Source organism: Pollachius pollachius (genome assembly GCF_949987615.1).
Source record: "Pollachius pollachius genome assembly, chromosome: 3".
In the NCBI taxonomy this organism is placed as follows: Eukaryota; Metazoa; Chordata; class Actinopteri; order Gadiformes; family Gadidae; genus Pollachius; species Pollachius pollachius.
The window spans coordinates 45,894,616-45,904,615 of record NC_136936.1 but is presented as its reverse complement, the minus strand read 5'-3'; the positions used below and the strand labels follow the sequence as shown (position 1 = coordinate 45,904,615).

General features: G+C 50.4%; 1 protein-coding gene across 1 annotated transcript in view; it reads right to left on the bottom strand.

Moving 5' to 3' along the window:
• Positions 1-6,272, bottom strand: part of tmtc4 (transmembrane O-mannosyltransferase targeting cadherins 4) — an 11,873-nt gene extending 5,601 nt beyond the window's left edge. The window contains 10 exon segments of the mRNA XM_079731611.1: positions 262-436; positions 1,216-1,418; positions 1,806-1,967; positions 2,214-2,306; positions 2,555-2,658; positions 3,064-3,151; positions 4,675-4,909; positions 5,267-5,382; positions 5,470-5,670; positions 5,782-6,272. Of these exon segments, the coding sequence (XP_079587737.1) occupies positions 262-436; positions 1,216-1,418; positions 1,806-1,967; positions 2,214-2,306; positions 2,555-2,658; positions 3,064-3,151; positions 4,675-4,909; positions 5,267-5,382; positions 5,470-5,631 (1,338 nt within the window). The 5' untranslated portion in view covers positions 5,632-5,670; positions 5,782-6,272.
• Between the last annotated feature and the right edge of the window lie 3,728 nt (positions 6,273-10,000).

The window sequence follows — 10,000 nt, the reverse complement described above, 5'->3', positions numbered from 1 at the left end:
GATAGGACAATGATAAGCATCCAAGTAAGAACAAACCTATGACTCTTATCCGTGAGTAATAATTCAAAGGTTAAACCACACGCTGTTTTCATCTCACCGTCAGTGAGTCATTTATCTTCTTCCGTCACTGCGAGTGCAGCTGTGTGTTTGTGTATGTGTGTGTGTGGTGTGTGCAGATTTTTATCCAATAAAAACTGAAAAAAAGGCAATCGTAGTCCATCCTCTTCATTCGAGAAATGCCACAAGTGTGCATGCTCCTACCCGGTGCCTTGCCCATCGGCAGCAGCAGTGGCCCAGGGCGTAGGCCAGCAGCAGGCAGTAGCCCGCCGACGACAGATAGAGGACCCTCTCGGCCACGACGAAGCCCACCCTGAAGAAGAGGTTGCAGGCGGGGAGGAAGGGGACCGCCAGCAGCACCAGCCCCAGAGTCAGCGTCCTGAACACACACCAGCCATGCGTCAACTGTCCTGCGTCCTTCTCTGTAGGAAATGTAACTACAACAGCTTATTTTAAACGATTGTATTGATGTCTTTAGCAAGCTGCCTGCTCAGAGACTCGGGATGTAAATGTGCCTCTTTGGCTTACTCTGGAATGTTTCCGGTGGATGTAATCACTGTAAACAGACTGCTTGTTAAATAAATAAATAATTGAATAATATATGTTTTTGTCGAGGGGATAGTATGTCATGACAATTAAACATCAATGTGAATGATGGTTTGTTAATGGTTTGCCCTTAACCTATACATGTATTTACAGTTAAAGAGTGAAAAAATGCTATGAATTAGACCTCATGGTCAGCGCCCCCTGTGGTCAGAAAAGTGCACAGCACTTTCTGATTGGGCAAAATTGTGCCAGGTGGTGTCACTTTTTAAACCACACACAAAATATGGCGAGTGATGCCCTGTTAACATTTTTGGTTCAAACTATTTTAGCCCTCAACTTGGTTCAACTTTTGGCCCACTCTGTCTGTTTCACACCCAGATACACGACGACTATGAAAGGCTAGTGCGAGCCAATAGCATCCTTCCACTTCTCTGAACTTCCCTTGTGAGTCACGCCTTGGTGAGCGCTCTGAATCAACAGAGTGTTAACGCCTCCCTGACGGCAACCAGAGACGTGATGTTCTGGTCACAGTGCAGTGGGTGTGATCCAATTTTCATAATCAACCACGGGTCTAGAGAGAGACCCAATGCGCAGACGGACGATTCCTCTTACCTCCTTCTCTGGCTGTCCGGCGAGCATAAGGCTTGACTTATCAAGCCTATCAGAACGCACCAGAGCAGCAGCAGCCACACTATCCTCCAATCAGTGACTGAATTAATGAGAGGCACACAGCCCATGGACCAATCAAAACACAGCCACCAGGGACACAGCAGCAGCCAGGCATTCAGTGAGTAGTAGTAATTATAGTTCACTATCTGCCAATCAAAGAAGAACAAGCAGAATGATGGGGAGAGTGGGGGAGGAGGGGGGCGGGGGGAGACAGAGAAAAGGGAGCGAATCAAAATCATCAACTCAGCCATTGTCTTTAAAAGCATTTGCAGTGTGCCTTTTACACATCATAGCAAGACATTCAATGTTATTACTAAAACTACATCCATCTCTTCACCAATCTAGGTATCATGCATGTTATTCAATATGCCATTGCATCGATGTATTATGTATAGTAATGTATAGTACATTAGTATAGTACAAATATAGTACAATATATTAAGGCCTGAGGAGTTACATTCTAGGACACACTTTATCAACATCTCCAATTGGCATACAGTCATTAATGCAGAACACACGTGCTGCTGACTCACTCGTAGAAACATGCTATCTGCGAAGGATGCCGGGTTGTCTGCCTCAGTGAACACCGGTGGTCCCGTTCCCATGATCCTCCAGCGGGCGTAGATCATAGAGGCTCCTCCCACGGCCAGCAGAGCCAATCGGGACAACAGCCCGGTCCGCACCAGCTCACCGACCTATCGGAGTGGAGGAAAGGCATTTTTATGGATTGAAACCGGGAACGACAATTTAACAGTATTAACAGCATGACAATTATGTAGCGGTAATGTGCGATAAATACCATGTTATATATAAAAAATATATAAGAGAGAGAGAGAGAGAGAGAGAGAGAGAGAGAGAGAGAGAGAGAGAGAGAGAGAGAGAGAGAGAGAGAGAGAGAGAGAGAGAGAGAAAATAGGAAGAAGAGCAGGAAACTACCGCACATCGATATCTTTCCTTCTGAGGAGCAGCCTCTGACTGAGCTCAAACAAGTTGACGTTACAGATCAGGAGGACATCAAAGGCTGCATTTACGCCCTGGAAGAGAAGGAACACACACACACAAACACACACACAAACACAGTAAGATAAACAGAGTTCAAAGTGTCTGCAGAAGAACTGCAAAATAACCAAAATCCATTGTGTGCGTGTGAGGGACTCGGATCAAACAAAGAAAGCAAACTTTGAGATGAATTTATGCTGAAATGCATCCCATTAACACCAACAGACACACACGCAAACACAAACAGACGCAGGCAGGTGGAGTGTTGCGGTGAAGCCCCTACCAGGACGGTGATGCCTTGCTCTTTGCAGAGCATGGCTGCCGCGCAGAGCAAGAGGCTGAGCGCCACCCACTGGACAGAGAACTTCCCCTCGCACCGGTCGCTGCCTGATGGGACACCATACAGCCCAACAGTGGCACAGTTGCACAAGAAGGAGTCAGGGCAATTATACGTACTATTTTGAACAGTCTAATGTTTCCGAGAGGTAAAGGGCCAGTAATACTTTTTCACACTGTAACGACAAAGAGAAAGATGAACGGGTGGGCAAACAAGCAAAAGCCTCACGCACGCACACGCGCACACACACACACACACACACACACACACACACACACACACAGGGAGGGCTTTGTTCCTCAGTGTTATCACCTCAGTGTTATCACGAACATAGAGGACTGCAGCAAGATAAGACAAACCCAGACTGTACTGTGCATTGTTTGGCGACAAAATGTGTTTGGGTGGTTGAAGACCTTGAGAAGGCTATTGTTCTTATGGAAGTAGATGTCACTCACCTCCGTGAAAGGCTTTACAATAGGTGAGAAAAGACAGCTGGAAAAACAGAGCGCACAAAAGGTCTGCACGGCCCACGACCCCGGCCACCTGCGGGACACAGAGAGAGATTCGGCTTGAGAGACACACAGACAGGGAGACACACAGACAGAGACAGACATATAGGCTGACAGACAGACTGACAGAGAGAGACATAGATAAGAGAACCACATAGACAGAGAGACACATTAACCGACACGGAGAGACAGAAACAGAGACAACGACAGAGACACAGACACAGAGAGAGAGATGGACAGAAAGAGAGTGAGAGACGGACAGACAGAGAAAACAAAAGCAGAGAAAATGAACAGAGAAAGAAAAAAAGGATACAAACAGCATCCTCCATTACCACCGCATGTTCTGTTCTGCATAATCTAGCCCATTACCAGAGGAGCCTTTTAAAGGGGAGCTAAGGGACCGACTCCCTCTCATTACCAGCCTGGACCTCGGTGCTTGTGTGTGTGTGTGCGCGTTGCCCTGTAAAGTGTGTGGGTACAGTTGTTGGCAGGGATCCTGGGGCTTCTTTGATACATCCAGCAAGCCCAAGCCAATGGACTGCCTGCCCGCCACCCCCCAGGTCTATTGCATCTCTTGCCCTGCATGATTAAAGAGAATCGGGCTGGGGGGGGGGGGGGTGATGGGATGGGGCCGGTGCTGAAGGGGGGCGCTGCCTTCCAGCCAGGTTCTACAGCCAACAAGCACGCACACACGCACGCACGCACACACACACACACACACACACCACCCGGGTCAATAAGCATCCCAACACCGCTAATAGCCGCGCCGCGCCGCTGTACACACTTTTGGCCCCGCACGCCCAACTGAGACGGCGCTTTTGTTCTTGGCATGGCCCTCCTACATGTTTCATACCAGCGGCCCCCCGCCACGACGTGTCAACATGCCGCGGCTCAGCGTAGCCGGGAAGCCCGGTTATTTACAAAGGCCGGCGGCCCGCCCTGACACCAAACGGTAGGAAGGAACGGAGGTGGTGGACACTACATTACGCTACATTATTAAATATAGAATACTTCAAAAACGAAATAAAGAAGAGTCATATTTTTCTGTTTACTTTCAAGCCCGGACACACCTTTAGGCTAATTAAGGCGGTGGTCTTTTTTTATTCGCACAAGACGTTTTGTACATCCCATCTACGGCCACAGTGAGGACGCCACTGGGAAAAGGGGCCTGTTGGGAGGGACCAGCCTGGTGTGTCGTGTATTGTGTGTTCACACACAGGAACGTCGGCGATCGCACAACGAAGCCGGCGCCAACGGGGTAAGGGGCCTGTTGGGAGGGACCAGCCTGGTGTGTCGTGTATTGTGTGTTCACACACAGGAACGTCGGCGATCGCACAACGAAGCCGGCGCCAACGGGGTAAGGGGCCTGTTGGGAGGGACCAGCCTGGTGTGTCGTGTATTGTGTGTTCACACACAGGAACGTCGGCGATCGCACAACGAAGCCGGCGCCAACGGGGTAAGGGGCCTGTTGGGAGGGACCAGCATGTGTGTGTAGTGTATTGTGTGTTCACACACAGCAACTGATCGCACAACGCCGCCGGCGCCGACGGGACTCACGCTCTCCGTGTGGACGGGGTGCGCGGCGAACATCAGCGCCGCCAGCAGGGAGGTCCGGGGCGCCAGGTTCTGCACGCCGCCGCCGCCGCCGCCGCCGCTCCCCCCGGCGTGCGGCAGGCCGCCGATCAGCACGGCGAACACGTCCACCATCAGCGCCGAGATGACGGCGTGCAGAACCACGTTGGGCACGTGGAAGCCCACCGGGTAGAGGCCGCCCGCCAGGAGGTAGTTGAACCTGGGGGAGGAGGGAGAAAAGGGGTAGAAAGACGCTGGAGTGAGGGGTGGAGCAACGTAGAGTCAAGGTATGGAGGTTGAACACGTGCGCACACACGCACGCACACACACTGGAGGGGCATCACACAAAGAGTTGATGCGCTTGTGATGACTTTGCTGACAAAAGCATGAATATTGTTGTACCTATCTGGGGACTAAGGTGTGTGTGTGTGTGTGTTAATTAGTTGTTTTGCTTTTGGTACTTGTATAGCCCTAGTTCTTTTTAAAACATTTAAGGGTTGCATATCTTATTTGATTATCTACATTTACACAAGGGGTGGGGGGGGGTTGAGCACAGTGCTTGGTAAACAGTCCTTACCTAAATGTAAGAACAGTGAGAGGTCGATAGGATTTGTGACTGGAGTTGCTGCTCAGGTTGCTTCCCCAGAAGTCATTGTTCCAGATGTTGCTCAGTGGTGTTGTAGGTCTGAGGTCCTAAAACGTGAAGCAAAAAAAAAAACACACTGTAGATATTGCATACTGGCCAATCGATTTAGAAGAAAGTGAACAGTGACACACTACCTTGTTATTGATAATTGCTTCGGAATCATCGAACACAAAATCCCCGTCATAGCTGTTGATGAAGCAAAGGAGAGCCACCGTAGCCACTGTGATTTTGGCTTTGAGAGGAGGGAGCTTGGGAAGGGGGATGTGGTGGTCCCAATACACGTCAATTGGCGCCATGGTGCAATTATTTGGTTATTCTGCATCGTCGCCCAGGCGCTATGAGAAACAATTCATCCGTTTAACCTGTCATTGATGTATGATAGCTTGCTTATGGACATCAAAGCTCGTCGGCTTTGCAAAATGTTCATGCATTGAATAGAGTCATACCTTATCTGATGGAATATGCATTGCATATCGTTATCCTCATCATTACCTCACGCACGTCCTCTGATCATTTGCAGGATGGCTAGCATTGTTGTAGCATGTGTACGCTTACACTAACAACTCACCGCTTGCAACACAACCAAGTCGTACGTTTCATTTGAGGATCGTATTTCTAGGATACATACAGGTTGCTAGGAGCCTACAACCGACCCGTTGATGTCTGGACAACGTACCGCGTGCCTCAAGGTTACGAGCTCATAAAATATAGAAAAGGACGATATACAAAGTTCAGACGTGAGGCTCGAGCTGCTACTGTAACGCACAGGCACGTCTAGGATGCATGCATCGCAAGAATTTTTACATATGAATGATACATGCAGTGTAAACGAGGCTGTAGTTCTGTGTTTAATCTAGAAATATTATAAAAAGAAATGCACAGTGCAGTCGGAAGATGTTCAGTATGAAACGGCTCGAGTGTCAACAGTATGCATGCACGCCCCAGTCACTTCCTCGTTGTGGCGCGTCACTGTCATGTGATCACGCTGCATCGTATTGGTTGGAGTTGGAGAATCCAACAATCTCTTTGAATAAACGGTGAACTCTCTCTCTCTCTGTCTCTCTCTGTCTCTACCTCTCTCTCTCCCTATGTTTCTCTCTGCCTCTCTGTCTCTGCCCCCCCCCCCCCCCACACACACACACACACACACACACACACACAGCATTGGTCATTGTTTTTAACTTCGCATGTCTTATAGTCTAGACTAGTATGCTTATAGTTGATATTGTATGTTATATATACTTCAGGGGGAGTGTGTGTGTGTGTGTGTGTGTGTGTGTGTGTGTGTGTGTGTGTGTGTGTGTGTGTTGTGTGTGTGTCTGGGCGCACATGTGTGCCCATACACATGCATGTGCCCATCTTTGTTTATTATATGGTGACTTAAATTCTACCCTTAAGGGTTTTTGTGTGTGTGTGTGTGTGTGTGTGTGTGTGTGTGTGTGCGTGCGTGCGTGCGTGTGTGTGTGCGTGCGTGTGTGTGTGTGTGTGTGTGTGCGTGCGTGCGTGCGTGCATGCGTGTGTGTGCGTGTGTGTGTGTGCATGAGCTGGCATGCACACGTATGCTCGTGTGCATGCTGTCTTGCAGAAGAGGGTTGAAGAGGGACAGAGGTTACGGCGAGGCGCAGGGAAGGCCATGCGATTGTGTGCTCCATTTCATCTGTCATTGCTCCGAGGAGACTTGGAATCTTCCTAATGACCTGGGCCTGGGGCCCAAGGCGGCCATGGAGGTTGTGGAGGTTGTGGAGGTTGTGGAGCTGGCCGTGCGTGTTCTCGTCGTCGGGGCCACATAATCCAGCGCTCCTTAACCCCCCGTATCAAGCATGGTTAGCTGGGCACACGCCATTAGAGAGCCCGGTTTCGTACTCAAACAGCAGCAGCAATGGAAAGCATTACCGGTTTCGCTGGCAGTGGCTGGCGGTGCATCCTGGATCCAACGGGAGGCACAGGCTTTCTCCTGCGATAGCTGTTGACCGTCCCTGAATACAGGGTGCCCACACTCGAGGATGATTTAATATTGTTCGTTTATTTTGGTAACTTGAGCAACTTTGTGTTTAAAAATACCCTAGAGTGTATGGTAATATACCCCCCTTCCCCTCAATTTGCCCAAATTAGCATCCCCATGTAAAATTCATGAAGTATGGATTTCATATCTCCTAGCTCAGCCCTGACAGTCCCCCACAATCCATGTTATTAGCACTGGTTCCACTGGGGGTGGCTTGGGGGGAGGGGAGGCACCTAATGAGGGAGGATGTCCCGGGATCACCAGCAGAAGGTCTGGTCGCTGGCCCAAATGCAGGGTGACAGGGCTGCCAACCGAGGCCGTGAGGGGGAGCAGGGGGGGATATAATGTCTCGCGATCGGTCCGAAGGTGACAGACATTGATTGTGCACTGCCCGGCGGAACGTGTAATGACACAAGAAAGGAAAGGTCAAGGTCAAAAGGCGTGAAAGTGAAGAAAGGGGCTGAGTGTCACGCAAGGTCCTGGGCTGGAGGGGAGCTCAGCCCCTGGGTGGAGGAGGGAAAGCTGGGTCCCTGGGTGGAGGAGGGAGAGCTGGGTCCCTGGGTGGAGGAGGGAAAGCTATGTCCCTGGGTGGAGGAGGGAGAGCTGGGTCCCTGGGTGGAGGAGGGAAAGCTGTGCCCCTGGGTGGAGGAGGGAAAGCTGGGTCGCTGGATGGAGGAGGGAGAGCTGGGTCCCTGGGTGGAGGAGGGAAAGCTATGTCCCTGGGTGGAGGAGGGAGAGCTGGGTCCCTGGGTGGAGGAGGGAGAGCTGGGTCCCTGGGTGGAGGAGGGAAAGCTTGGTCCCTGGGTGGAGGAGGGAGAGCTGGGTCCCTTGGTGGAGGAGGGAGAGCTGGGTCCCTTGGTGGAGGAGGGAGAGCTGGGTCCCTGGGTGGAGGAGGGAGAGCTTGTTCCCTAGGTGGAGGAGGGAGAGCTGGGTCCCTGGGTGGAGGGAGAGCTGGGTCCCTGGGTGGAGGAGGGAGAGCTGGGTCCCTGGGTGGAGGAGGGAAAGCTATGTCTCTTGGTGGAGGAGGGAGAGCTGAGTCCCTGGGTGGAGGAGGGAGAGCTGGGTCCCTGGGTGGAGGAGGGAAAGCTGGGTCCCTGGGTGGAGGAGGGAGAGCTGGGTCCCTTGGTGGAGGAGGGAAAGGTCCCTGGGCGAGGAGGGAGAGCTTTTAGGGTGGAGAATGGCCAGGGTCCCCAGGTGGAGGAGAGAAAGCTGGGTCCCTGGGTGGAGGAGAACAGCTATGTCCCTGGGCGGAGAACGGACAAGGTACAACGGACGAGGAGGGAAAACTAAGTCCCTGGGTGGTGGAAAGAAAGATAAGTCCCAGGAGGAAAGCTAAGTCCCTGGGTGGAGGAGAGAAACTGGGTCCCTTTGCCGAGGACCGACAAGGTCCCTGGGTGGAGGAGTGAGACGAGTTCCCTTGTTGGAGTGACAGTTTGCCAGTTGAATTTGAATTTCTAAATGGCTGGTTAGAGTTTTTAAATGTTATCATATTTTTTTCGTACCAATCAATCTTCAGTGTTTTTGTTCTTTGGCACCAGAATCATTCCGACAATACGAAAACAGTTCAAGCCTATTGACACCAGCATGTCTGTGTTGAATGTTCCTATTTTCGTCGCGGTTCTTAATGTACCCTGTCTGCCCCTGCTTTTAGAGCTGCTCCATATTCATGACTTGGATGTTGATGCAGAATCCAATCCTCACAGATCAAATGGCTGTTAATACCGCAAACCCCCAAAAGCTTGCTCTTACAAGCAAGTGTTGTATTACAATACAACACTTACAACATTGTAAAAGCATGCATATTTCATCGCCTTCATCTTCCAGCACTTGATCGTGAAGTTCTGAAGTTCAAGGCTCAAGTGTATTTTTGCATACACAGACACAAATATAAACAGTATCACAAACACACAAACACACCACACACACGCGGGTTTCAAAAGAGCAAGTCTCCGGAGTAGAAACAAACATCATTCCGTTCTTAATTCAATATTAGGAACAGAAGAAAAACAAGTGTCACTCTCCGGTGATACAATAATGATCTCTTGCCGTTTGTTTGTGTGTTTGCGTTAGGCTGGGTCTGTTCTCACCTCCGATTTGTTTGCTTGTTCAAATGGTTGTTTACTTCAAATGATGTCTGCCCGACTGAAACCCCAGAAGAGAGAATTGGAACAGCCCAGTGTATACATGCATCCTCGTGCTCTCAAACAGTGAAATGTTTTAGATGTCACAAATCCAAACGATGCCATAATGCACGCAAACGCTGTTCAAACACGTCTAGAAGTTATCTACTCCCTCGGGAGACCGTATCTCAAAATGACGAACGTCGCGCACACATGTGGACGCTTCCGTCGAGGTGACAATCCTCCATTACCATGGAAACCTTCTCCTGTAATCCTTGGAGATATGCAAGGAAAGAGCATATAGGACCCTTTATTAGACCATAGCCTTCCACACGTACATCTCACCATGCACGTCATTCTGCAGCATACATCACATTGTGAGATGATGCAGTATGACATGACGTCCGCTGACAGTTCAATGAGCCACGAGGACACGAGCATTTGACTGGGGTCTGTCTTTGGGAGAAGCAGCCAGGGCTTTACCTGAGGAACGTACGGTGTCATCCATCTAGGATCCGTCCAGCGACGGCGCCTGTTGTGTAG